Genomic DNA, 27,877 nt, shown 5'->3' with positions numbered 1-27,877 from the left:
CAGAGTAGAACTGCTCTGTCCTCCCACCATGCATTTAGCTGCCATGTTGAGTGTCTCTGTTCTGACTGCTTGTCAATCTGTGGCTCTTAGTGCCAAAACCAAGTATGAGAAGAGAGATAGTGAGGGAGAGTAAAAGGGACAGAGAGAATGAGAGAAAGTGTGAGAAATCAATTTTGTTTACCCTGTTTTAACATTTGCATTCCTATGTTTTGTAGCGTGTTGACAGTGTCTGTGAGGGACCATGTGTAGCTCAGGACACCTACATTATCTGTCATATGTGCCATAAATGAACGTCCTTTTTTCCACATATGATGTTTAGATATTTAAGATGACTTCTTTGTGGGTGGAAAGTGCGGAGACTATCTATCAAAAAAGAAGTAGGGGCTTCTTTGTCTTAACACCTTACGACTTGTGCACTTTGAACAAAAATTGGTATTCTTGTCATTGGCTAAGGGGAAAGCAAGCCCTGCAATTTCTCATTGGGCAGCTGTCAGAAGCCACTGTTCCTGTGTTAGTGGGTTTGCAATCTCCAGGATTTGTCACAGTGTGGATAAAGCATTCTTTAGGTTGACGACAAACAATGTTAAAAAGCAATCAATTCTGTATTTGTTAAAAAAAATAACGGCATGTATTTATTCATGTATTTTATGCTGCACATTGCTTTTATGCTATTTAGTTGTATCTGAAGATGCAGAAACAAACACATTATACTTTTTATTTTTTAATTTTAAGATTGACGATTTGATACAGTGGCATTAGTTAGATAGTGGGATCCAAGAACCTGTTTCTCAAGAATTGGAAAGCTGAATAGACATGACAGATGGATGTAAACCCAAGTGTGCTGTGAACTTCTAGATTAGAAAATATGCCATGACCCTTCAATTTTTTGTTCACTCTTTGAAGTGTGTTATTTATGGTGAGAATGGATGCTGTCAAGTCAGATTTATATTGAATTCACCGAATAGTGCCTGTCGGTCTTAAAGTTCAAAGAGCTTTTCAAACAGCCAGCTCTGTTTTCCTCGTCTCTCTCTGTCAAACTATCTGACAGAGATGAGATGTGGTTTGAAAAGGACATGGTCAAGGACGACAGCGCAAGGATGTGTTTCAGCAAACATTTTTATTATGCATTGCGCGTGCCCTGGGCAGCTGCTAAGTCATAATCTGACATATACACACACTTGCTGGTGAGAAGTAACATCTTCGCCATGCAGCTAAGTACTGACTATGAAAAGGCCCACACAGTAACATTATAGTCACTCATTTGTATGCGTGTATGACTATCACCTGGGCATGTGAGGTTTGGGGCTGAGTGGAACACAAAGGGAGAGGACTACATGGCAGCAAAGCAAGTTAGTTTGTCTAAAAGCGCCAACAACTTAATTGAAATTCAATTATACATTAAAATTATATAATCCTGTACCTATGAAGCCCCAGAATAAAATATAAGTATAATATGGCCACCTTAATATACTTTTAAACACTGGTGTTTACTTAACTTATTAATTTGTCTATTTGCTACACATCAGGGAGCCATAAGAGCAATTGGGTTGAAATTAAGGCACAAATAAAGTTAAGTTATTATAGTTTTATATGCTCATTTCCAACTAGACCACCCAACCAGCACCATGTTTCGCACAACTGCCACCATAATAGTAATACTAACACATTTTACAGTAAGTCTTTGCAAAAGTGCATGCATGGAAGAGCACGGACCTAGAGTGTGAACTCATGCATGAGGGTGTGTGTCATTTTTCCAGTGTTTACATGGCCAGTCCATAGCTGATAAAAAAGTCACCCTGTGTCATCTATTGTGAGTGTTCTCTTGGTCCCTTGAGAGGTCACCAAAGCTGTCAGCTACTCATCTACCTTGAGGCCACTAAACACATGCCAGTCAATGTGTGTATATGCCTGTGTGTGTGTGTGTGTGTCTTTATTGGCATAGAGAGTTCAGGGTACATTTAGCACTAAGCATATAGCAGCAGGAGCAGTTTAGTCAGCTGTGATTAGCTGTAGAGAAGCTGAAACATTGAAGGTGACTACAGCGGCGCCACTAATGCCTGTGAATGTCACTGAAGCTAGGACACAAAGTTTACTCTAAATTTGTGTCTTTGTCTTTGACTTTTCCCATGAGATCTGCATTTTTAGCGATGATACTTGGACTAGCCCTGCTCTCTCTGTCAGACACACACATGCACACAATAGTACAAAAGGTACAAACAATGATGTTTTTCTTCCTTCAACAGGGGTGATTTACACTGCTGGTATCCTGGACTGTGAGACCAAAGACTCATATTGGCTTACAGTCTATGCCACAGACAAAGGGGTGACACCGCTGTCAGCCTCTATTGAAGTCTTCATACAGGTACCATATGCCAATATCTATCTACCTGCCTATTTTATTATTAACTTGTCATTCTACTCCAAAAACTGTTTTTGGCAAACATACAGTTTTAGATTTTTTGGTTTTCTTTTATCTGTCATCGATAATTTTTCACAGCCTGCCAATCAGAGATTTACTGTTTAGATAGCTAATGGTAGACTGTGTAACTATAGAAATGCTTAATCTGTAAAAATGTGATACACAGCGGGTGAATGATCAGCTTCACCCTCTATTTCATATGGCATTGAATATCTACTGTCTACACTGAAACCCTCACATCACTGCTACAGCACTGTTGTCCCTTTTGGGAAGAGTTTAGCAGTGTATGAAAATACAAGCAGCTTTTTCTGGCACTGGTATACGGAGGTGATTGGGTGCTTTACTCCTGGCCTCTTCATCACAAACAACAAGAGGGAGATTAATCAGGCACAGGTGCTTCTCATTCACCGGCTGAACCGTCTTGACTCCTTGTGCCTCCCAGAAAACACTCAATCACCACTTTGTTTGCCATAAATAATCTAGATCTATGCTGTAAGAGGTGAAACTAATTTGCTGCGCATTTAAAATATGACATTTACTGTATGACATTTTCTGGCAAATAAATTTCCATTTTGTGAAGGATAACAGATCAACTTCGACCTTGTCCATGCTACATTTCACGAACTGCTGATTAACAAAGATACTCAAATCGCTGCCTTCTCTCCCACTCTCCAATTTCTTCTCCACTCTTTCCATCTCAGGTAGAAGATGTGAATGATAATGCTCCTCTCACCTCAGATCCTATCTACCATCCGGTCATTATGGAGAACTCTCCAAAGGATGTGTCGGTCATCCATATCCAGGCACAGGACCCCGACCTCACTGCCACACCCAGTCGTTTAAGTTATCGCATCACTGCCGGCAACCCGCAGAATTTCTTCTCTATCAACCCTAAAACAGGTAAGACTCAATAATTGGCTGTGTAATGTTGCAAATGAATGGTTTAATTAGTGACAGATGCTTTTAAACAACAAATAATTACACCCATCTTTTGTATTCATGTGTTTATGCTCCTTTGAAACAACTCAGATTCTCTTTCATCATGTATCTCCTACTGTGTTCATTCAATAAAAAGCTTTGGTTCCCACGTAACAAATTAAAGAGACTCTTGTGCCCACACAGTCAAACATTTAGGACACTAGAGCCACACAGACAAACATCACTACACCCTTAACTGAATATTGCATCATCATTTCTTTACTATTTGTGAGGTTGTGGAGGAACTGGTACCACAACCTGTTTTACTAATTGTGCAGTGGAATTCCTCAAGACATGTAAACAGACTTTGATGTGTGCGCTGATGTGAATTTTTTATAAATTTAGTCAGAATTCAAATATTCACTTAGTTTGAAACATTTTCTTTCTCATGTGCCTGCTTATTTGGTTCTGAAAATTATTTAGAAAAAATATTCTATAGCCCAATCTGTGAATTTTAAGTGCTTGCAATTTAATTTTTAGACGGCGATACATTATGTGCAGCAGGCTCAAAACATTTCCAACTGCAGTCTGTGAGATAAATAGCATTTCAAAACTCAAGAATTCTTCAGACCCTGTGTGAATGACAGGATCCCTGTCAGAGCCTTTCTTCATGCCATACTTTTCACAGTTTTTATGTCCCATAAAAGATTTAAACAACTTTTCTTATTTCTTTTAGGTATTCTGATTTAATGACAAACTGTCCACACTGGAATTTAAAAGATGGATCACTATATCAGTACTTAACACAAACATTATTAAAGCAAATACATTCAGACATGTTTCAGTCTGACAAGGTCCCCCCGCTTTCAGAGTACAAGCTTTGCTTGAAGCTTCCATTAAAGAATTATTGAGGAGGTGAAATGTTTTATTAAATCCAGAGGAAAAAATCATTGTGAAGTCTTTGCTGTCTTTGCCCTAGAATAAGTTATAAGTATTTCAATAAACAACAAAAGCCTAATATGCACATTTCAGCTATTACATGGACCTGCATAGTGATAAAAGACAGTTTATTGATCAAAGCCAAAGGCCTGTATGTCATATACAGCATGTGATGTGCACTGTAAATAAAAGGCGTGTTATCACTTCTCATCCACTGTTGAGATTTTGTGTTAGATCATCATAGATATATAATAGTGACATGTGTGGAAGCAGATTAAACTGAACAAAGCTAATTCTGAGTCCAGTGCAGACGTACTGACTTTCAGCCACTCTTTAATATGTGAGCTGTACCCAACACCACAGCCATTCTCAAACTTACTCTTGACTCTTGTGAATCCTTGAGTGTAAAATTTGGTGCAGCCTGTACATCTCCTAGCTGTAATAATGAGTTACAGCCTGTTATGGCGCCTCTATCAGATGTGAGTGTCATTAATGCAGTTGCAAAATCATATGAGGTTGATTTGTTTTTTAGCAGATTGGAACACACATCCAACAGCTGCATGTGTGATTTATGTGTGTGTGTGTGTGTGGAGAGGTGGGGGTATGGATGAGATGAGAGTAAGAGACTTTTTATGGCAATTTAATCAATTGATTAATTAGTTACAGCAGCGTGTTAGGAGGGCAGCTCTAATGTAATGAATTGTTGTAGATGATGCCACCTCATACAGTATGAAACTCACAGGACACCACGTGTTCATACATCTCATACATCAAACAACTGTACTAAAATACATTGTGCGTATGTGTAAGTGGGGGAGTGTTGTGGGTCTGTGTTGTGGGAGTGCCACAGGGGAGAGATTTTAGCCATCTGAGCCCTGCTCTCTGTTTCTGTCAAACACCCACAGTACTGTTTTATCTGTTGTGTATTAATTCTATACAAGGGCACACATATTGATGAGTATCTTGTTCACACTGTGATAAATAAACCATGATTGCATTACTGACCAATTGTTTCTTAATGGTCCACGCAGGCCATGCTTCAGATTGGTTTCTATCAGCTTACTGAACATATAAAAATTACAGATGTTTTTTTTTTTTTTTTAATTCCCTACTTGCCCCTGCAGGCGGTCTTTTTACCTTGAGGCCTAGATACTTAAAGGTCGGACACAGCACAGCTGTTCCTAGTACTGCACTCTTCTGGACATAGATCTCGGATGTTGTTTGTGGAATCTGCTCGAGCCACTCTTGAGTCTGAGTTGTTGCATTTATCTCAGGCTACTGTTGGCTTCACCTTCAACATTTAGTCCAGCTCTTCTTCTTGGTATTTCTCAAGCTTCTCATGATCCTTCTTCCTGATCTTGCCATCTACTTGCTACATCTATCACTACAGCCGTTTTCTTTTGTTTGTCCACCACTACTGTGTTTGGTTCACCATTGCCCCTTTGTCAGTCTGTTTCCTCCCTTTTTAAATGAAAGATAATTTTGCATTTCATTTGACGATCAAGGTTGCAGAGTCTGGATGAACAGTGATGGTTTGGGGTGCCATGTCATCTGCTGGTATTGGTTTACTGTGATGTATTCATTGCAGCCATCTACCAGGAGGTTTTTGAGAACTTCATGCTTTTGTGTGTTGACGAGATTTATGGAAATGCTGATTTACTTTTCCAGCAAGACTGCGACTGCCCACAGTGCCAGAAGTACCACTAACTGGTTTGCTGACTACATTACTGTGCTTGATTAGTCAGTCAACTAGCCTGACCTGAAAAATAAAAACTTTTTCACACTATTAAAATTTTTTGACACACATCATTACCATAAATGCCAGAATAATCGGATTGGCTGTGCTAGTGTATTATTTTTGGTAATGAATCATGCAGAAATGAGAGAACGTGAATCAGTCCTCTGTGTTTACCCAGTCAAAACGTTTTGACATAGCACAATGGATAAATGAATAAACAAAATGCACCTGATTGATTTGCTTTCATGAAGCAGCTGTCGGCGACACTGTGACCTGAACTGCTGAAAAACCCCTTCAAGTTTCAAATTGTTTTTCCTAAACTATGTTTGGGGTGGTTCAAAGTAATACATTTTTCAAGTTCACTCTGAAGTGTCAGTTTGATGAGTCTGAGGTACTGCGGCAATTCCCAAAATGTACTGAAGCAGAACTTTGAATGAGTGCAAAGTGTGTAAATGTGCTGTGACAGCTTACAGTGCTCTCTGTTTATCTTTGGGTGTGGGAGATCTGCCTCCTTTGGGGGTGAAAACAGAACATATAAGTGTTGACACAGGGTGTTAGATGTAAAACTTGCATGTTTATAGAATGCTATGATGGAGTCATAGTGGCAATGTGACCTTACAACCCTCTGTTGGATTGTATTGATTTTTGCTGTACCAGTATTTTAACAAATCAGCCAAACGTGTCTGAATTAGTGTTCATCATAAATAATGACCAATAGATTAAATTTGATTTTAAAACTTTTAGACAGTTTTTGTTTTTAATGTTGCTTCAGTTGGAATGTATGAGAGCTATTCCCCATGAATAACTAAGAAGTAGGCTCTGAATTAATGTTACTGGCAGTATTTTACAGACAGGAGGAGGACTCTCTAACGATTTAAAACAAACTACTTGACCATTGCATAAATTTTGTATAGTGCGTGAAGAGGTGGGTGGGTATTTCTAAATGATTTTTTCCCCATGTCCAATTAAAATGGAAGATTGTCCAACTCCAAATGTGCAGTAAGCTGTAGATCATTGATTTTTATCTGAGTTGTTACTCACTCTGCGTTCTGCTGAACTAGCCCCACCTCCCAACTCGAGTCTCTCTCCTGCAGCTTGTGACCACTGCTCTAGATTTACTCCTAATTTGCTTAATTGAAGTTAGCCTGCGTAGCAAGCTCAAGGTGACACTGCACGATACGGTGTGTAAGTGTGTGAATGTGTGCGCACCGTGGTTTTAGTCTATCTGTTGAGTGCTGACTGCACAGATATTTTAGGCATCCAAAATAATCCTACTTCAATGCAACACTTCATTACACTGAAACAAACACATTATCACCATTCAGTGTAAATTCCTTATAAAGAGCCACATAAATATGTATGCATGTCTTTGTGCATCAATGTCTTTATTTGCATTTCATGCATGTATTTACTCTCCGGTTTTGTGCGAATGCTGTGTTTGTGTCCTAACACAATGTATTTGTACACTGGGGACACATAGTGTTCACATTGTGGATGCTTTCATGAGAAGCTGAATGGTATACAGGAGTGCGATCAATGACAATAATTTCTTCTGGAAAACAAAAGTTGGCTTCCAGTATTGTAAAACTATCTTATAATGGGCTGAATCTTTAGATGGATTAATGCCTGCATTGTTAGCATTGTTTTTCTGCTAGTTAGAAAAATATTTGGCGAGCTTTTGATTTGTTTGACTGACAACATTTTACTGACTAAACTTAGCAATTATTGATTAACACAAATTCCGTGTTTGTCTGTGTGTATGTGAGTGAGTGTGTAAGTGGGAAGTGGGAAGTGTGCGGGGGGCATCTTTTGTATTTGTACAGTGACAGTGAGCTACTAAGCAAATGACAAAATAACACAAAATGCTGAAGTTAAAAGAGAGAGCAAAACAACATCAGGGGAAAACAGAGCTGTTGTTGTCTGTGATATCTAGTGCAGCCTGCTAGTGTTTGTCAAACCACCTAACCATCATCTGAATAATCCAGTTCGATCAAAGCTATTGTCAATAGCCTTGCTCTCTGCCTCTGTCCTGGTAGCATGCTCGTCACTGAATGACCCTCTGCTATACAGTGGCATATGAACATGAGCCAAATTCCAATGTACAGTATTCCAATATGTGTGCTTGTATACGTGCACACATGCTCTGATTCGTTTTCTCACTCTGAGGGGCTCTAAAGGTGTTATCTTTAAACTTTTCTTGTGGTGCAACAAATCAGTGTTAAGTGTGCTTGTCTAATCTTAAGTTGTTTTCTTTTACACATTTTAGGGCTGATTACCACAACTGCGAGGAAATTGGACAGAGAACAACAGGCAGAACATTTCTTAGAGGTACAGTAAAATCTGAACTCGTTTTATAATATTATAATTTATCTGGTCCTGCCACCTGCCACAGCCCGCTATTAACAGAGACATGGTGGAGGACAGCCCTGGCAGGCCCTCAAGGCTCCATAAACTGTGATGAATGGCTGTAGTTTTGGGCCCTAGGTTTAGGATTTTCTAAATGTAATCATTCATCATTGGTTATCTTCTCGAGTCAGGACGGGAACAGGGAGAAGAGGAGCTGGTCTGCCCAGCATTTGATAAGCACAGACACTGGGCATACAGATAGCTCCGTGATTACCATTTCCATTGCTCCGCCTGCTCTGCATGCAGATGAACCTGATAATCAGAGATTCTTGACTTTCGAGACATGAGCAAACTTCTCCTTCCCCAGACTTTTACTACAACTTATTAAATGCTGTTGAATCTACAAGCACTTTGCCCCTTTACGAAATGGAATGAAATAACCCACCGTTGACCCACAGTGTTGCAGCTTGGTCTTTTGTTTCTGTATTGCCAATTGACTTGTCTCAGCTCAATAACTCTTTGTGCTGCATTGTTCAGCTCCAGCATTTAATAAGAACCCAGGTTATGACAATGCGCTACAAAATGAAAGCAGCAAATGTTGTAGAAGGACACTTGAATCTAACACCAGATATGTGCAACATTCACATTTAAAAGGGTTTTAAAATTGGGGGCAGCTGAGTCTTTGCTGTTATGGCATCTGATCTTGTCCTGAGATTTCAATAGGAATGCCAGTCCATGCGTGCCACCCACTGCTCCAGCTGTCTGTAATTAATAGTCTAGTGAGCAGTCGGGCTGGCAGCAGTGGTGTTCACCCTGATCTGATCCAATTGATCAATTGATCAGACCTCTGCCTCTGCCTCCAGGGGATCAATAATACAAAGAGATTTCCCGTGAGCTCAGCTCCACGTGGCACTGCACTTCACAGTGACAGCAGATTCAACATGTTAATAAATGTATGCACCCACAAAAAAAACCTATTCAAGAGGCACTGACGCATCTCTGTGACTACATGAAATGCGCTTACAGTGTGTGCTGATACACTTATTTTCCTTAGGTCACAGTTATAGACGGCCCAGTGACCACCCGCCAGTCTACAGTGTGGGTCATAGTTCACATTGAGGATGAAAACGACAACCCACCCACTTTCCCGGAAGTCACCTACCGCATCAGCTTGCCCGAACGAGACCGCAACAAACGTGGCGAACCAGTCTATCGTGTCTTTGCTTATGACCGTGATCTGGGAGCCAATGGCAACATCACCTACGGCATTGTTGATGGTAATGACGACGAAAAGTTCAGTATTGACCCCAGGACTGCTATGGTGTCATCAAAGAAGATGGTGACCGCAGGAAGCTATGACATCCTCACTGTGAGTTTTATGTACAATGTTTTAAACATGTACTTACACACAGGTATAGCAGTATAGCAATGTTTTATACAAACAATGCATTCATATTGACCCAGCCCTGTTTACATAGGCAACACAGCCCCATGATTTTTTCTTATGCATCAGATTCACTGATTAGCGAGTCATGCCCAAATGCCCTTGGAGTTTGTTCCTTGGCTTGTGCTCAGTTTGAGTGCTCATAGTTGGATTGTGGAAGCTGCCTTCTGCAGGGGCATGGACAAAACAAACACACCAATCTTCTCCCCTACAACTGTGCTTCTTTAAGTGTAACACTGTTCTCAAAGTAAATAATGGCTCAAATAATGTGTTTGGCTCATTGCTTCTGATCTTCAGCGAGCACCACTTATAATACCATATTTTACAATTAGCTCTCATATAGGTTCATCCAGTGACTTAGTTGAATTATATTGGTTAATGATATTCCTATTTGAAAGGCAGAGCAGGCTATTTGAAGTCAGGCAGAAAACAACAAATCCATTATGCTGTAATTGCCAGGATCAAATTTTGTGGTTAACTCTATTATTTATGGATGAGACAGTCACTGAGGTGTCGTTGGGTGTATTGATGATTATATATCTCATCAGTAAAGTTTTCACTAAGTTTATGAACCAGATTTCATAGACAAAGACATTCTCGGCGTTTGCTTGTTCGTACACCAGCTCAGGACTCGTGAATAGTTTATCCATCTTAAATCTAATAGCAAAGTAGAAATCTTTTTCCAACGTTGTTTAATTCCCAATATCGATCAGTTCACTTGCTTTTGTGTCCAGTGCGTGTTTGATTTCTAAAGACAGCTTCTTTTCTTAGATAAAAGCAGAGGACAGCGGTGATCCACCCTTATGGTCAACAGTCAAACTTCATGTAGAGTGGATTCGGAAACCCATCCCCTCGCCTCTGCCCCTACTGTTCACCCAGAGGTACTACAATTTCTCCATTGCGGAGACAGCTGCTGTTGCTCAGCCTGTGGGAGTCGTCGCTGTCAGCCAGTCGACCACACCTGTGTGGTTTAATATCATTGGTAAGAAAATGAAAGTGTGATACAAAATTACAAACTCAGAATCTTCTTCTTGTCCTCACTGTCATGATAATTTAGTTGTATTTATTTTGTCATACAATCTGGTCACACTAACAAGAATCAACAAATGGATCCTTGTCATATATCAGATGAGATGCAATGTTATTATGCATTTTGTATTGGACCTGTCCTGGATTGGACAGAAGCAAAACACTGAAGGAATGCATTTGATTCCATGTAATTTAAAGTGTTTGCAAATGTTAAATTGCTTGATTGAAATTACAGGCTTCCTCTCAAATGTGTACAACAACTTTGCTGTTATTAATCTGAAAGTTACCTCTCGTGCTGGAGACATACTGCTGATTTTGGAAAGTTACCTGCTTTGAATACTGTCTTTCAAATAATATCTTAAATGTCTTGTTAAAATTTAAAGGCCTCTGGTACTTTCTGTTGCTGAAATTAAAAACACAGGTCAATGCAGAAGATTGCATTTCCTTAGGGTTATTTAGCCAAGAGGAAGCTGGCAAACAAAAAAAAAAATTCTCAAAGAATTACACTTATTAATATTTATCTTTTTCACATAAATTAAAAACATAGTGATTTATCCACTCTCCCAAACTTCAAGAACTGGACTTGAAGACGATCCATGATTGGATCACAAACACTTAAGTTAAGTATTCTGAAGAACGGTGGACTTACCTTACTTAATAGCACACATGAATGTGAAACATGCCAAGAGACCAACTGCAGAGTGCTGATTATACTGTAGATGCACATATTTGATTACAAGAATATCCTTGACTCACTAAATATTAATAATCTCTTTCTCTTTCTTTTGCTCTTTCCCTGTTAAGGTGGACGTCTTGCCAGAGAAATGTTCTACATTCCTCAGAATGCGTGTGGAAGAAACTGCTCACTTGACACAGGTCTGGTCAAAGCTAATTTTGCCCCACTTTCTTCTCAAATGCCTAAAGTTTGGAGAAATTCAGAAAATGCTGGACATGCAGCATACAGTACCAAGACCTTGTTTAGCCAAAGGCAACATTGATTGATCTGAGTTTGAAAAAAGGCTTCTCACACAACTCCACACAAACAGCACTGGTTTGTTATCTCTCCCCAGGCAGGGCAGGTTTATGTCATTAGTTCAGCTACAGTGCTGCTACTTTGGAAAGTAAATAGGGAGAGTATGTGATTCGGTCACCCTCTAATTGTACTTCTCCTACATCAGAGAGACTTCTCTAAATCAAAATGTATTTTTAAATGCGATTATGTTATGATGTTAAGGCAGTAAGCCTATTTGATGATCGTTCTACAGTTTCAGGCAAATCCTCATGTGGCAGCGGTAGTATGTCTAAAGTGCGAATATATAACAATGTAGTGTAAGAGGATTCACTCATAGGGATGGACCTCCATGCAGTGGTTACCCAAAGCTGCTGTTCTTCTTTGTTTGATGGAGCTTTCTAAAGCGTTTCAGCTCATTGTTTTGCAATTTGACCCAGAACTTTGGCGTTTTGTTTCACTTACAACTTTCGTTGTGTTGTTTTTGTGGCACCAGTTTGTAGCAAAAAGCTCCAAAAGAAGGGGGAATATGTTATTTATAATATGTTATATGTACATATATGTTATATTTATAATCGATTATTTATAATACATTTATCTTTTGACCAGAAACATTAGCTGTGTTCCATTTGACTGTGCCACAAGGCCAGCAAGGGCAGGGGAATCCTCCGAAATGAAGTGCAGTCTGTGCATGTATGATATGATGCTGAACGTCATCAGCTAAGACACAATGGATACATTGAGAAAAGTGGTTGCAGAATTATTTATGTATTATTTAAAAGTTCCAAAAGCATATCACAGGCCACCACCATAACAAAGGAGGTTATATTGGGCTATTTAATTTAATTACATCATGATTTACACACCGTTCAAGGAATGACATTTCAAGCTCAACAAAATATTTCTCCTCATTTTTAAATGTCTTAATGTTGGATTCACATAAAGGAGCATACAACCTATGTTTACTAGTTCCTGTCTCCACGTGCTGTTCTGTTGATTTGCCACTACTTACCCTTTATTCAGGTTGGCGCCAGCGGCACGTGTGCTCCAAATGAGTAGGTGAGCTCCATGGCATGTGCTCTCCAAAACCTTGCCAGCACCCACTCGTTTGGAAATAGAACGTCAAATGAATGATGCTCTTACTCCACAACTGCAGGATCTGTAAATACAAACATATAACATAACATAACAACCATATCAACTTAAATGTTATAAATAGTGTTGTATTAATGCTTTATTCACAACTTGTCCAAAAAACATATGATATCATCATATTTAACAGTTCGGCAAATAGAAGTGCACTACGCTGTGTCACTAAAGTTTATGCTCAACTATGTTTTTAGTATTCTTGTTCACGCACGGGTATAATATATGTGACAAAATCAGTAGAGAGGCACGCTCCAAAATACCACGCTGCAGCACCACTAATGATCAAAAACTCCACATGGTACCTTTGAGTTAATAGTTGTGCTTGTCACATGTCTGTTGACAGTCAAGTCTGTTATCGTAAATTGGGACAAATGTTGAAAAGTGTCAAGTAAGACATAAATTAGCAATTTATTTGAAAAGGATCACTAAGTTTTATTCATACCATGTAATTCATTGACTACTGATTTCTTTTGAAGATATTAAGGGTGCATAAATATCTGTGTAACATATAAATTATCACAATTTTGTAAAGCATAAATGCGACTGTACTGTACCAAACCCACTAGAGGCACCTCTAACAAACAGGAAAGAAACCGGATTTTTGTTTTATTTATAGACTGCAAACTGTAATTTGGGATTTTCTTAATGCTGTGAGACTGTTTCCCCCATAGTGTAATATTGACCAAGCTCTCCTCCGGAAAATAAAAAAGAGCAAATTCCTGGGGTTTGCTCTGACTCATCACGCACCAGTGGCTCTGTGAAAAATGCCCAATCAGTATTCATATGCTGAGGGGAGCTCAAGCTCCCAGATATCTCGAGAGAGTAGGTGGAATGAGACGAAGGATGGTACTGAATACCTACACATATCAATCCTCTCCCTCACTCTAATCAAACATTAAGCCTCTAAACTGTACACTCGCCACCCGTGGAAAAGACCCCGCTGCAGGTTTTTGATCTCTGAGATGGGTTGTGTTTAGGAGTGATAAGACAGATGTTTGTGTGGCTGTTAACAGCTCTCAGGCTGCCAAGTGGGTTTGGTGCTACATTGCATTGCATTTCAGTTCATTTTATTTCAGAGACCCTCCAGCTCTAGACGCAGGCAGCTGGCCAAAACAATTACACAGTAATAACTTAGAGCACCTGAGTTTAGCACGCAAAGTGAATACGAAATGACTGAAACTTGGTGTGAACTCGGTGTGTGTGTGTGTGTGTGTTTGATTCCAGGGAGCTTTGACATGCAGTTTGACCTTCAAGTGGGGGTGGGGACCCTCGTTGTAGCCAAGCCCCTGGATGCAGAGGTGCAGTCCATGTACAATATGACTGTACAGGTGACAGATGGGACCAACTTTGCCACAACACAGGTACACACTATATTGATTTGTTATGCACCGCATCCCCTGTTACACACTGAACATCCGCATCAAATTGAATTATTGTTACGTCTTCCTAGGAGATGATCACGTGCTGACTATGAAATGTGCTTTTGTTGCTTTGTCTTTGACATTTCCTGTGCTGCTCATGTCTTGGCTGCACTGCTAAATCTGCCTTATAAGGAAAGTGTTTGTAACACTAAACACTAAAATTGCCCAAATCCCTCTTAGACAACAAGCTGCCTGGTGTTCCATTAGCTTTCCTTTGCTTTAGAGTGAATAGTGTTTTATATTTACATCTTGCAAATGAATTAGCTCTTATACTTTAAGTGACATATTCACCACAGTTCTGCTCTCTGACTTTTCAAACATCCATTTTGTCCCTTAGGTGTTCATCCGAATACAAGACAGCAATGACAACCCTCCAGTCTTTTCACAGCCAGCCTATGACGTCAGTGTCTCAGAAGACGTACCGGTTGACATGGAGCTACTGCGGGTTAGAGCGTCCGACATGGACGAGCGTGCCCGTTTGAGTTTCTCTATATATGGCAGTGTGGATCCAGCCAGTATGAGACTGTTCAGAGTCAATCCTGGTACGGGAGTTGTCTATACTGCGGACAGGCTGGACTATGAGGCCAGAACACAGCACATCCTCACTGTTATGGTGAGACAGTGAAGGACGTCTGTTTGTGTGTGTGTGTTACTGTATCTGTTTGTGTGTGTCTGTGCTTTTCTAGATGATGCTCCTCTTGGCAGTTCTGCCTGCCGTACTTAATTTTAGCAGGTTTCTTTCATATTATAACGCTATCCATATTTTTCTCATTTTGCCTGCTGCTGCTCCAGGTCAAGGATCAGGAGTTTCCATTTAACCGTGACCTGGCTCGCATCCTGGTGGCGGTGGAGGACTCCAATGATAACATCCCATACTTCACCAGTACTGTATATGATGCTATGGCTTTTGAGTCTTCCCCCTTAGGCACTTCTGTGCTGCATGTGACAGCTTTAGACAAAGACAATGGGATTAATGGACAGCTCACATATACTATAGAAGCAGGTGAGATGCTATATCATAGTAAAAACTAAATGTATTTGTGTTGTTTAGCTTATTTCTTCTGTTTAACAGTGTTGTGACTGGATGTTAAGTGACTTCCTATTTACTTGTAATGATGTCTGTAACGTTTTTTTGCTACTTGCAGGTAATACAGGTGGTGTGTTTGGCATTGATAATGCCACAGGCCTTATCTTCATTGCCAGGGACCTGGACCTCACCTGTGTGGGATTTTACACTCTGACTGTGCGTGTCACAGACAGTGGATTTCCTCCCTTAATGGCCACAGCTTCAGTTCGAATCTCCTTGGTACTCTCTGACTTCTCCAAACCCATATTTTCTCAAAAGGAGTATCATGCCGAGGTAAAGACGGAGATAGAGGGATGGCTGACTGAAAGAATGGGTATATAGGGGGAGAGGGCTGGGAAGGGAGATATAGAATCAAGGAGGAATTGAAAATACAGGAATTTCTAGTCAGAAATGTTGTAGATAAATGTCTTGACAATGTGTTTACAGATAATGGAGAACAGCACTATTGGAACGCATGTGACCACTGTTAGTGCCATCAGCCGCTCAACACTCATTTATGAAATCAGCCGGGGCAACGAGGAACACTGCTTTGTCATTAACCATCATACTGGTGTAATCATCACACGCAAACTACTTGACTTTGAGGTCTGTTAATATTTGTGTTTCAACATAGTTGGTGCATAAATTTACACATTAGTCACCCATGCTTGTAGATACAGAAGCATGTAACAGTTGCACCTTTCCTTTCCCTTCATATTGGCAGCAAACGGCATTGTACTTTCTGGTGGTGCATGCCCTGAGCATGGCTGGAGTGGAGGCCAGCACCACTGTCATCGTCCAGGTGGGGGATGTCAATGACAATCCACCTGTCTTCCAGCAACTCAGGTATCAGCTGGGGTTAAAGCTCACTTAAAGGAGCTACTTCAAGCAGCCCTGACATGCTCTTGTGCTTTTGATTGAGCCATGTTAAGTAAATAGAATAGAATTTTCTGAAGTGATTCCTCTTTAACAGCATTGTTCTGTTTTTACCTCAACCTAAGGTATTTCGGCATAATCAGCGAGGCTGCTCCGGTCAACAGCGTTGTGGTGGGAGAGGATGGGAACCCCTTAGTCATCCAGGCCACGGATGGGGACCGCAACCACAACGCGCTGTTAGTTTTCCAGATTGTAGACGACACTGCTCGCATGTTTTTCAGTGTGGACTCAGGGACTGGATCGATTCGGTAGGTGGCATGTAAAAATCACATTATGATTGCTGAGGATTATCATCTGTATGGAAAACAACAGATTTCCTTATTATCTGAGTGTTTTATTTTATTCTATATCTTAGTACCATTGCCAGTCTAGACTATGAGACCTTCGCTGAGTTCCTCTTTCGAGTTCATGTTAGAGACAGTGGGCAGCCTTCTAGGAGCGCTGACAGCCCGACAGAGGTGGTTATAAAGGTGGGTAAATGATATGTGAATCAGCATGTACTACCTTATAAAGTATTCTTGACTCACTTGGATTCTTATTTGATTGTGACATTATTTTCTCTTTGTGCGTCGCTGTCTGTCTAAGGTGATAAACATCAATGACTCGCCTCCACGGTTTTCCCAGGATACTTATGAGACAGTCCTTCTCCTGCCAACCTTCATAGGGGTTGAGGTCCTTAGGCTTGAGGCTTTTGACCCTGATATGTCCTCTAACCTCACCCTAGACTCTGACAACTCCGTCACCCCGCAGCTAGCTTACTCTCTGGAAGACAGCAGTGTGGAGTTTTTCTCTGTGGAGCGCTACACTGGAGTCGTGACTGTCATCAATCAGAACCTCAATAAAGACCGTTACCGCTTTAATGTGAAGGTAAGTCACTGGCCATCAGCGAACATGAGGCATGAGGAGAATGTCTGTGTATGCAGTCGGCTTAGACTGACTCACATAATAAAAGTGTTCTTGATGCAAAGAACTTTGCATCATGAACACTTGTCATTCTTTGTTGGTCTCTGGAGCTTCCTGCCCCTCGAAAGTTGTTGTTTTGCTTTCGTTAACATTGAAAATACAAGCATGTAAAGTCTTAGTTAATACACATTAAAAGCCAGGATTACATCATCTGTATTTTCCTATTCAGCCAGCTGCCATACAAAGCATACAGTGGAAATAAAAAGTATGTATAAAGTATATAAACCATCGGGTTTTCTGCATTAATTGCTCATAAAATATGATGTGATTTAAGTATATGCACAACTAATCTTTCTCATTCCACAGCATATTGTGCTAAGGTCTCTGGTTGGGCCACTCCAAAAACAGGATTTTCTTTGTTTGAAGTCAATCTGTAGTAGATTTATTTCCATATTACCAACCATTGCCAGTCTGATAATATCCTGTGAGATACTGGATTAAACTTGGCAATTTATTTTCCCCTTGAGAAAGGCAAACTCTCTAGGCCCAGAGCAGCAAAGCAAACGATTAAAGTCAACAAAACAATATTTCTGCTAACGTTGTGTAAAGGGGAACATTAGATGTTGAGAGAAGTCACCTCCACTGTAGTGTCCTGCCGCGGACATTATGATCCACGAAACTATCTCAGAGGAAGCAAATGCAAGACTCACTCACTCCAGCTGAGGGGGAAATAACATGCTCTTTCCTCTCTGTTTCTCTTCAAGGTATGGGATGGACGTTATTCAAGCATGGCATCAATCACAGTGCTTGTCCGTGAAGCTGTAGACAGCGGCCTGCTCTTCACCTTCCCCGTCTACTCTGCCTCCATCCCAGAGAACAAACCCAATGTCACTTTAGTGACTGTTGTCAACACAGTCGGCCACCAGCTCAATGAGCCACTGAAGTACACTCTTCTGAACCCTGGTGGACACTTCACCATTCGCCCGACATGTGGAGTGGTGCTCACCACTGGTGTCCCTTTTGACCGAGAAGAGAAGGAGCGTTATGAGCTGGTGGTGGAGGTCAACAGAGAAGATGAGATACTGAGGGTGGCCAGGGTGATTGTACAAGTGCAGGTGGGTGTGGAAATGTGTGTGTACAAGCATTTGTGTATGTATGACACAAAATAGCTTCAAGAAAATGTTGTAAAGGCACAGGGGGATTTTTTAATTAGGGCATGTACTTTGCTTTGTATGCCAATTACTGTATCTCTTGCAGCAGTACAGTATTTTGCAGTATGAAATTGATTTAGTGGGATTAGTAAATCTCTTTTTACTGTTCGTCCAGTGCCCCCATTAGATTTTCTTATATTTCATCTCTTTAGGTCCAGGATGTGAATGACAACGCTCCAAAGTTTGTGAACCTCCCTTACTACGCTGCAGTGCAGGTAGAAGCAGAACCTGGATCGGCTATTTTCAGAGTCTCAGCCATTGACCACGACTACGGTCGGAATGGAGAGGTGACTTACAGCCTCAAGGAGCAGCACAGGAACTTCCAGGTGGGATCTGAAACTTTCTCTGAAGTTTTCCTAAGTTTTTTTAATCTTGTATGAAGATTACATTCCAAAATCTCACCTATGCTCCAACCTTTACTAACTAGAATATACACATTCCTTACAGGTGAATCCCGTGACAGGAGAGCTGACCTTAAAGAGAGTGTTTGAGGCAGACTTATCTAATGCAGAGTACAAAGTGGTCATTGTGGCCACTGACGGGGGCTTCCCCTCTCTGTCCAGCGAGGTGGAGCTGCCTATTACTGTAATAAACAAAGCCATGCCCGTGTTTGACAAGCCCTTCTATGGTGTCACTGTGAGAGAGGATGTGCCTGTGTCCACCTCTGTCCTGTGTATCAATGCAACCAGTCCTGAAGGCCAGAGCATCATCTTCACCATCACGGACGGAGACCTTTCCCTCCAGTTTGACATTGGCTTTGACACAGGAATCATCACTGTTATATACCCATTAGACTATGAGACCATACAGTACTACCGGTTGACAGTGAAGGCTACAGATACACTGACTGGGGCAAAGTCAGAGGTTGATGTGGACATTGTCGTAATGGATGTGAATGATAACCCGCCGTTGTTCCAAAACACGTCGTACTCCGCTGTGCATCCTGAGAACTCCATGATTGGAACAACTGTTTTACAGGTGTGGACGTGTCTTTTGTTTATAGCGTCAGTCTTGTACAGTATGTACTCTTAGTGATTGATAGTTTACGCTCAAGTCTCCCCTCAGCAGTGTTGTAGATAAATATTAGAGGCCGAGTCAGTTACTTATGAGAAGATAGTTCTGATATTTCGCTAGACATTTCCCAGTGGAAATGTTTTGACCTTTAGCGAATAATAGGCCACTTCGGCTGTTGCACATGTTGGCTCAAGGCAATTCTAAGACGACTTTTTTGAAATCACTGTTTTCTTTATCACAAAAAATTTATAAAACAACAAAAACCTGTCAGAAAATGGGTTACTGGCCACATTTGACTGTATTACAGATACGACAATGTGGTCCAAAGGCTATTGCAATATTGCATCGTAGGCTTTGGGTACACTGGCTTTTCATCGTCTTATAATGCTGCACATGCAGTCTTTTTAAATTGCAGTGTGCCTCGATGAATATATAAATAACTGTCCTGAGTGCCTGACAATTTTTGATGTGATCAGTGAAACCCAGCATGTTATTTCCTATTTTTTTCCATTTGTACTCACTGTGGGCACTGTAGCTATAAAGTATATCCGAAGACACAAATCAGGCTTTATCTTAAGTAATGCATGAGGTACAGCACAACGTGTAATGTTGCTCTCCCTGTAGGTGTTTGCCCAGGACCAGGACTCAGAGAGGAACGCTGCAGTAAGTTACCAGATCCTATCTGATATCTACAACAGCACTGACTACTTCCACATTGACAGTAACAGCGGACTGATATTCACGGCACGCCTGCTTGACTATGAGCTCATCCAGCGCTACAACTTCATTGTGAGAGCAACAGACAGTGGAGACCCCGCTCTCAGCAGCGATGTCAGCGTCACTGTGATTGTTACTGACACAAACGACAACCCACCTAATTTCAGCCAAGCGCTGTACGAGGCCTATGTCAGTGAGCTGGCTCCCCGAGGACACTTTGTGACTTGTGTTCAGGCATCAGACGCTGACATCTGTGATGCTCATAGACTGAGGTAAGGAAAAAGAAAAGCTTTAAAATCTTCTTGTTTTGGAGTTTTCCCTGTAACATTTTCTACCGTGATGACTCAGATTTTTGTACATGCTTCCACACTCAACTGAGGTGAATCCATTCCCAGGGGTTTCATTTGATTATGTTTGAGGATAATATTCACCAGCCTGTTGTTTTAGATTTAGGCTATAAAAACACAGTGGCTTCAACTCCGCAACCAACTTTTGTTTGTCTTTTTCTCAAATACTTTTGGCTCAGCACTTCTAAGAAAATGAGATACTTGTATTGCCAGCAGCCTGCGAGCAGACTGTAACAGCGTTCAGCATAATTAATGTTGTACTCCTTTGTTGACTGCCTTCAGGTACAGTATTCTCTCAGGAAATGAGCGTATGACTTTTATGATGGAGCCAGACACAGGGGTGCTCAGTCTGTCTAACAAGAGGAGACAAGGCATGAAACTCTCATATCAGCTCAATGTATCTGTGTCAGATGGAGTCTTCACTAACACGGCTCAGGTAAGACAGCTTTTTGACTGCCTGCAATTGCGTTCTGTCAACTGATTTGCTCTTTTTTAACCTTTGCAGTGTTGATACGCAGCAGGCTGACTGACCTTTTTTAGCAACTCCTCGCTTCAAATTTATTACATTCACAGCCGCCAAGATTTTTACTGCTGCTCTGCAGTTGGAGGTTAATGTGTGTTCACGTCATATCAGATTTACTATGAGGATAGGATGCCAACTGGAAAAAAAATGTTCACATCTGTCTCTTAGTGGTAATTACAAGTGGGACATGTGGGATTTTTTTTAATACCACATCACTTTATATCTCTGATAGTCCACATAGAACATTGTAGCAATAAAGTGTCACCCCTTTTTCTCTTTCCTCATCTTCTGACATGATGGGAAAACACAGTATACAGTACCTCTCCTGTAGCTTTTCAAGGACATAATTTTGCAGCTGGTCTTTAACTCATAGCAGTCAAGAGCTGGTTGGTTACAAACCTGATGTTCTCACGTCTGGTGTGCACAAATCAGCTAGTGATGATTATTCTGAGGGCATCAACATAATGCGAGCAAACTGTGAGGATCATGATGAGGATGATGTTGGGATGATGATTATAACAGCAACATTGATTCACAGGTGACTGTGTATGTGTTGGGCGCTAACCTGTACAGCCCAGTGTTCAGTCAGAGGTTCTACCTGGCTGAGGTGCCAGAAAATGCTCCTCCGGGGTCAAAGGTCATTCAGGTATATTTACTTTATCACTTGCTTTCATTTACAGGTTTTTATGTATGTTAATAATGTAGTAGAATAATCTAATGAACGATCTAATTTTATTCCCTGAATTTCCAGGTTCGAGCAACAGATGAAGACTCTGGGTTGTTTGGCCAAATCACCTATTCTTTCATCAATGACCTGGGGAAAACCGAGTTCACCATTGATGCAGATGGAGTCATATCCACTGTTCAGAAATTAGACAGAGAAAATCCTCTTAACAAGGACATAGTACTGACTGTTATGGCCCTGGATGGTGGAGGTAATGCTGGGAACTGAACAGACTGACTATAAACCATAATATTGAAAAAACTACTAAAAGACTCCCAAAATACCAAAAAGTCTTAATTTTAAATCTGATGGGTTCAAATAATATGAATGCACGAGTGGTTGCTCTTTATGGTAAATGTGCTTTAGGTTTAAGGCCTCTCTGTACAAATCTCTAAAACACTTCACATCTAAACGTTTGTGTTCTGTCATTTTTCCAGGCCGTGCATCATTTTGCACAGTGCGAGTGGTTCTTGTAGATGAGAACGACAACACCCCTCGCTTTAGAGCGGTGGAGTATCGCATGAGCATTAAAGCAAACGTTGCCAAAGGTTCTCTGGTCACGCAGATCCAGGCCACTGACCCTGATGCTGGGTCTAATGGAAGGATCACCTACTCCCTTTACAGCGAAGCACGTCTGTCACTGGTTGATGTTCTGGAGGTCAGTACTTTTCTTTTCTTCTTTTTTTTTATTTATTATACTTAATAAAAATATATCAAATTAGAAAGTATAATCAGGCCCAAACCTAAACAAATGCATTTAATCAGAATAAACCTTATTAATATTTAGTGATGCTGTTACCTTGATTTTCAAATGACACCCCCTCCCCAATTCAGTGGATTAACAGCCATCTGTCAACTGTAGATTATACATACTCATCAAATCAAAATAATGTTGACATTAAGACTGATGGCTCAAAATGTCACTGCTTAAAAGATAATCACAATTAAACTGCAAATTACATACAATAATAAATGATGGCATTTAAATACAGTAAATAGTGGAAGCTCAGTGATACTTGGACATAAACAGACATGTAAACTTTAACCTGACAAGTCAGTGCCCACTAAGAGAAAATAGGAAGCTAAAGCAGAGACAAACTCTTGGCAGTTGAGTTCAGGCTCAGTCAAGTGAAAGCTAAATGCTTTATTAAGTTAATTAAAATTACATTGTGGGTTTCCTGTTGCCCAGGTGGAGCCAGACAGTGGTTGGATGATGACTAAAAGTGCTGTGGACCACCTCCAAGGGACTGTGCTGTCCTTCTTTGTCAAAGCCTCAGACTGCGGGTCTCCAGCCAAACACTCCCTGGTGTCAGCATTTATCCATGTCGTCCCCCCAGATGCATTTGTTCCCTCCTTCAGCCAGCCCCAATACTCCTTTACCATTCCAGAGGACACGGCCGTAGGAACAGCCCTAGGTTCTGTGTACATGGGCTCTGGACAGACTGGGTTCTTCACTGTAGTTGGAGGAGAGACGATCGACAGCAACAAGGGAGGGACCTTCCTTGTAGACAGAGAGACAGGTCTGATCCGTCTGGTTAAACCGCTAGACTATGAACAGGTTAGCATCTTCCGCTTCAAAGTTGCAGCAACGACAAGAAGAGACCTGATCGAGTCGGTTACCAGTGTAGACCTGGAGGTTAAGGTTGGTGAACAGATTATTGCATGAATTTAAAGCAAACGCCAAACTAATTTGAAAATCCTTATAATGTGGGAATGTGAACTTTATGTTTTAAGTGTAATTTATACTGAACCAAGGAAGATTTGTTACTCTGCAGATTCTAGATGTGAATGACAACAAGCCAGTGTTTGAGACAAACACATACGTAGCCACAGTGATGGAGGGGATGCCAGTAGGCACAAGAGTGGTCCAAGTGCGTGCCCTTGATCCAGACTGGGGGTCAAATGGACAGGTGAGTGACAGCCAGGTTCAAATGGCACAGAGTATTTTGTTGCTTTGATATTTTCCATCAGCTACTGAATGTTTTTTAGAAGAGCAGTTCAACTGAGACAGTTGCAGATGCTTTAAAAGCTATATGTCTATTTTCAAATTGCAGGTAACCTACAGCCTCGGGCCTCTGCTCACCTACAACTTGGACTTGACAAAGGATGCTCACTCCTTCAGTGGCCCCATCACTACGAGTTCTGTCTTCGCCATTGACAGTAAAACAGGCTGGATCACCACAGTGAGTCAGATGGACCACGAGAGCTGCTCCAGCTACAGCTTTGAAGTGGTAGCCTCTGATCTGGGCGAGTTACAATCGCTCTCCTCCACCACAGTGGTAACAATCACTGTGTCAGATGTTAACGACAACCCGCCTCGGTTTGAGAGGGAGCTGTATCGGGGAGCAGTGAAAGAGAGCGATCCCCTCGGCGAGGTGGTAGCTGTTCTGAAAACTAGAGATCAAGATGGCACAGATCAAAACCGCCTGGTCAGCTTTTACATCACTGGTGAGAAAAAATACAAGAACTCCAACATGATTACAAAGGACTTTGTGTGTGTATGGGCATAAAAACACTACCAGACAGACTAGAGATTACGTTTCTATACAGGGGGACAACACACACGTTTGACACATAGATCATATAACAAACTTGCAGAATTATGTTCACAGTTGCTGCTACAGTAGCTACTACAGACACTTTTACACGCTTCCTGAGAAACCGAGAGTTAAGCTGCAGGTCCATCAGGCTCGATGAGTGCTCTAGCTACTGATCCCCAGATCTATTTTATTTCAGCAGCTTCTAATTTATGTAGTCAACATCACTTCTTTTATAATGTAATATTCTCTACTTTAATATCTCAGTGATTGTCATCCTCTTGACCTCCTAACCTTTTGTTACAGAGCTCTTTGCCATAGAAAAGTGTTTTTTGGCATCTAACTTCATGCAGCCTGAATCATTTCTAATTTATTAAAGAAAAATGTCATTTTCCATTCACATAGCTCTGTCTGATGATGGCTAAGGATGACATATGTTTACCTTGTGTTCTGACATTTAAAATACAAATTGCCCTAATGGAAGTGTAATAAAAGATCAGATTTCTAAACTAAAGACTATTGCAGCTCTGACACCAGCCTGGGTTAGACTATGATGATGTTTATTGATTATACCAAAGGGTACATGAATCATTTGTTTGTGACTATAGACAAGCAGAGAGCTAATTGTTATTTATTGTGTGAGTTATTATGACTTCCAGCTTGTTCACAGATCTGTTACTAATAAATCAGCATTTAAATCTCTATCCTTATGATTTCTAGGGGGAAACCCACGGGGCGTGTTTGGCCTGGCCCTTGTGCAGGGGGAGTGGAAGGTTTATGTGAGTGGTTTACTAGACCGTGAGCAGCAGGACTGGTATCTGCTCAACATCACAGCCAGCGATGGGCTCTATGTTGCTCGCACTGCAGTAGAGGTTACAGTTATGGATGCCAACGACAACAGTCCCATCTGCAACCAGGTCAGGAAAAAAAAGATATGTTAGAAGAATAAAGAAACAAAGAAGAAAACAAACATTGACTCCAGGATAACCACATTTCAATTAGTGATTTGTATAAAAATGAGATAATAATACAGTCTATGTTCAGTAAGTGTTAGGACAACTCCGTTATTTTTATATATATCCCTTGGTAGACAAACACAGTAATGGTGAAAATCCCATCTCACAGTGCTTAGTGACAACATACAGTGTCATATAGTATGACTTTTATAAGAATTAGGCCACACTTTCCACACAGATGAACTTTTCCTTGGGTAAGTCCAAGTGTGGCTCCGCTCGGAAAATTGCTGCATTGAAAAATGTTAAAATTTGCATATTTATGACTTTGTAAGAAAAACTCAACCTCAAACTCTGGTAGTAGAACAAGAGTTGTTTGGTCAAAGTAGTGATTCAGTGTAGCAAAGTACAAATTTAATGTTAATTAATTCTGTATTTCAGTGGTGCTTTTATGTAGTGAATAATGTAGTAATCCCTTTTCATTTAGTAGATTTCTGAATTTCTCCAGTCTCGTATAATTAGTTCAGAAACTTTCCCTTTAAAGTCTTTTTTTTTACTTTTTTTTTTTTTTTTATCAATTTCCCTGTCTCCCTGTTCTCCTTTTGTATTCTTTCTGTTCTCAGACAGCTCAGACCTGTTTAGATATAAAGTGGTTCCTCTGGAATTTAATGGTAGCAGCATTAAATGTATTAATAGAAGAAAAACTGCAAAAAAGAAACACAGATCTTCGTCAGGCACTGTTAGGCATAGATAGTAGTAGTAGTACCTGTTAGTTTAGTAATAAGTAAAGCAAAACATTTCAACTTGTAGTAGAGAAAGTGGTAGTATGGTAGAAATAAAGCTCGTACATAATTTGTTAATTTAAAGAATAGAGCAAAAACAACACGGTGGCATGTGCTGCATTGTACTTAGACGTAGTTTGCCATTGTGTCGGTCTGCGTTTTGTGAAACAGCGAGGCCACAAAGTTCATTTCTAGCAGCAGTGACTGGAAGGAGTGGAGCAGGGTCAGAGAAGGGCACTCAACTGTGTTATACTCATTCCATCAGCGGGGATAATGGATGCACCGCCCAACAGTTTAATGTGTTTTCTGACATGTTGGACAAATGTGTGTGTGTTGTTTGTTTTTTTTCTAACACTGTGTGGTTTTATTGTGTGATGGCATATGTGTGTCTGTGCGTGTGTTGTGACAGGCAGTGTACAGCACCTCTTTTCCTGAGGACATTCCCACTAACAAGGGCATTCTGACAGTGGGCGCAACAGATGCTGACTCAGGCTCCAGTGCTGAGATTCAGTATTCACTGTTTGGCATTGGGGTGGAAGATTTCTACATGGATGCCAACACTGGTATTTTTCATTGTGTTTTTCTGTGTTCAGAACAGGATCACGTATACAGTAAACCACAGATCAAACGTTGTACAGCTACATACACCTCTCCATTTGTGTCCTAAGGCGAACTTCGGACAGCTACCTTCATGGACCGAGAAACAACAGCCAGCTACAAACTCATTGCTCAGGCAACTGATGGGGGAGGGCTGTTCTGCCGCTCTGACATTTCTCTCAAAGTGCTGGATGTGAATGACAATGCCCCCTTGTTTTCCTCCTCTCATTACCTGGCGAGCGTGTATGAGAATGCCGCCCCCAAGGCTTTGATTACACGGCTGCAAGCCACAGACCCTGATGAAGGTAAGCTGGTGCAGTGTTATTCTGTTATATCTGCTGTAGCACTAAGCATTCATCCAAACTGCTGATATACATGACCATAATTATAATAATAATAATATGTTATTGCATGTGTCACATACAATTCCTACATATGTTATACATCACATACAATTTTCCTGAAACTCTCTCCTGTCCCACACTATCCAGGTCTTAACCGTACTGTTGTATATTCTCTGGTGGAATCAGCTAATGGTTTCTTCTCCATCGACCCGATATCTGGAATGGTAATTCTGGAGAGATCTCTAGACAGAGAGAGCCGAGACTCCTATCGCGTCCGTGTCCAGGCCACTGACCAAGCTGGACAACAGGGGGCACTGTCCTCCCAGGTAAGTGGGAGGTCTAAGTGAGCTAGATTTAATCCCAGCTGCATTTTTGCTATGCTATACAGTGTATCTACTAATCCGAACTGCAGGAAGTGTTACTCCAAAATATATGATCTTCAAAAAAAGACACTTTAGGAATAAATATGAATGGAAAAAGTTCTTGAATTCACAGCAGTTTTTACAGCAATTATATTTGATGTGACTTAATAAAATTATTTCTAAAAACGAAAATCTATATTATGTTGACCTAAACTACTTTAACACAAAGAATGTACAGTATATACTACATTATTACACTATGGCCATGGAGTCATCTATCTGGGGATGTGCTATGTATATATTTGTACAAACACATATTTGAAAAAGAAGAAGAATAAATACCTGTACCTAGCAAAATCTCCATCAAAGGGAGCAGTAGGTGGGATTGGATAGATGGGGAAGGGGACGGCTACAAAGACAGGGGGTCGTGCAGGAAAGAGGAGGGAAAG

The 27,877-nt window shown here is 40.8% G+C and overlaps 1 protein-coding gene across 1 annotated transcript in view; it reads left to right on the top strand.

The window, feature by feature from the left end:
• LOC113170171 (protocadherin Fat 3) overlaps positions 1 to 27,877 on the top strand; it is a 50,095-nt gene that overhangs the window by 5,930 nt on the left and 16,288 nt on the right. Inside the window, exons 4-33 of the mRNA XM_026372128.1 lie at positions 2,244 to 2,362; positions 3,121 to 3,319; positions 8,281 to 8,342; positions 9,415 to 9,729; positions 10,576 to 10,786; positions 11,638 to 11,709; positions 14,216 to 14,352; positions 14,750 to 15,025; positions 15,205 to 15,415; positions 15,558 to 15,772; positions 15,926 to 16,084; positions 16,203 to 16,324; positions 16,480 to 16,662; positions 16,770 to 16,884; positions 17,000 to 17,281; positions 18,082 to 18,432; positions 18,681 to 18,854; positions 18,976 to 19,506; positions 20,167 to 20,531; positions 20,889 to 21,042; positions 21,668 to 21,775; positions 21,881 to 22,064; positions 22,291 to 22,511; positions 23,043 to 23,495; positions 23,629 to 23,763; positions 23,908 to 24,301; positions 25,111 to 25,307; positions 26,535 to 26,688; positions 26,794 to 27,027; positions 27,214 to 27,392. Of these exons, the coding sequence (XP_026227913.1) occupies positions 2,244 to 2,362; positions 3,121 to 3,319; positions 8,281 to 8,342; positions 9,415 to 9,729; positions 10,576 to 10,786; positions 11,638 to 11,709; positions 14,216 to 14,352; positions 14,750 to 15,025; positions 15,205 to 15,415; positions 15,558 to 15,772; positions 15,926 to 16,084; positions 16,203 to 16,324; positions 16,480 to 16,662; positions 16,770 to 16,884; positions 17,000 to 17,281; positions 18,082 to 18,432; positions 18,681 to 18,854; positions 18,976 to 19,506; positions 20,167 to 20,531; positions 20,889 to 21,042; positions 21,668 to 21,775; positions 21,881 to 22,064; positions 22,291 to 22,511; positions 23,043 to 23,495; positions 23,629 to 23,763; positions 23,908 to 24,301; positions 25,111 to 25,307; positions 26,535 to 26,688; positions 26,794 to 27,027; positions 27,214 to 27,392 (6,512 nt within the window). The remainder of the gene's footprint in view (positions 1 to 2,243; positions 2,363 to 3,120; positions 3,320 to 8,280; positions 8,343 to 9,414; positions 9,730 to 10,575; positions 10,787 to 11,637; positions 11,710 to 14,215; positions 14,353 to 14,749; positions 15,026 to 15,204; positions 15,416 to 15,557; positions 15,773 to 15,925; positions 16,085 to 16,202; positions 16,325 to 16,479; positions 16,663 to 16,769; positions 16,885 to 16,999; positions 17,282 to 18,081; positions 18,433 to 18,680; positions 18,855 to 18,975; positions 19,507 to 20,166; positions 20,532 to 20,888; positions 21,043 to 21,667; positions 21,776 to 21,880; positions 22,065 to 22,290; positions 22,512 to 23,042; positions 23,496 to 23,628; positions 23,764 to 23,907; positions 24,302 to 25,110; positions 25,308 to 26,534; positions 26,689 to 26,793; positions 27,028 to 27,213; positions 27,393 to 27,877) is intronic.

Source organism: Anabas testudineus, chromosome 14 (assembly GCF_900324465.2).
Source record: "Anabas testudineus chromosome 14, fAnaTes1.2, whole genome shotgun sequence".
NCBI classification, from domain to species: Eukaryota; Metazoa; Chordata; class Actinopteri; order Anabantiformes; family Anabantidae; genus Anabas; species Anabas testudineus.
This window is presented reverse-complemented; position numbering and strand designations above follow the sequence as displayed.